This window comes from Carlito syrichta, unplaced genomic scaffold (assembly GCF_000164805.1).
Source record: "Carlito syrichta isolate Samal-C Ts95f unplaced genomic scaffold, Tarsius_syrichta-2.0.1 Scaffold315407, whole genome shotgun sequence".
Lineage (NCBI taxonomy): Eukaryota > Metazoa > Chordata > Mammalia > Primates > Tarsiidae > Carlito > Carlito syrichta.
In genome coordinates this window covers 1,052,544-1,053,118 of record NW_007259503.1, presented here as the reverse complement: position 1 = coordinate 1,053,118, position 575 = coordinate 1,052,544, and the positions used below count along the sequence as shown (strand labels likewise).

Below are 575 nucleotides of genomic sequence, written 5' to 3'. Positions count from 1 at the left end.
CGAGGGGGCGCCCCGGCAGCCACTTTTACCTGAGAAACCAGCGGGAGCAGCGTCTGCTCCACCGAGCGAGTTTTGATCTCAAGTCCCGAGTCGAGGGCGAAGCCCGACGGGCCCGAGCCGTAGACAGGTCCGGCGCCGCCAGCGCCGGCGGGGGCAGGAGAGGCGGCCATGGCCCTCGGTCCGTCCCGCAACCGGGATTCCACGCCGCCGAGCGCCCGACGCGCGTCGGCCCTGACGCAACTGGTCCGTTTCACCTACACCCGACGCCCCCACCACTCGGGGGCATTGCATGCCTCTTTGAGGAAAAATAGACGGATTGATAGCTGAATCTATATCTAAAACAAATCCCTGGAGTTGCCACCAAGAGCTTACAGATTTGGAAATCATATTCTTTTCTAAGAAAGAAAACAGAAATTCTTTTGTCAATTGGAAATTCTTAGTTACTCTAGAAAGAATCGTCCTTCTACATATACATTGTTTTCTTTAAAGAGAAGAAAAACTATTTATACATAAGCTTTTGGTCACAATTCAAAATATCTATTTGACATTTCTTCTCCCTGATGCCTTTTCTTTCA

At 51.5% G+C, this 575-nt stretch overlaps 2 protein-coding genes across 2 annotated transcripts in view; both read right to left on the bottom strand.

The window, feature by feature from the left end:
- CTNNAL1 (catenin alpha like 1) overlaps positions 1-232 on the bottom strand; it is a 74,765-nt gene extending 74,533 nt beyond the window's left edge. The window contains exon 1 of the mRNA XM_008072772.2: positions 30-232. Coding sequence (XP_008070963.1) covers positions 30-170 — 141 coding nt within the window. The 5' untranslated portion in view covers positions 171-232. The remainder of the gene's footprint in view (positions 1-29) is intronic.
- The window catches only part of TMEM245 (transmembrane protein 245), a 133,018-nt gene that overhangs the window by 18,375 nt on the left and 114,068 nt on the right, over positions 1-575 (bottom strand). The gene's annotated exons all lie outside the window — the stretch shown is intronic.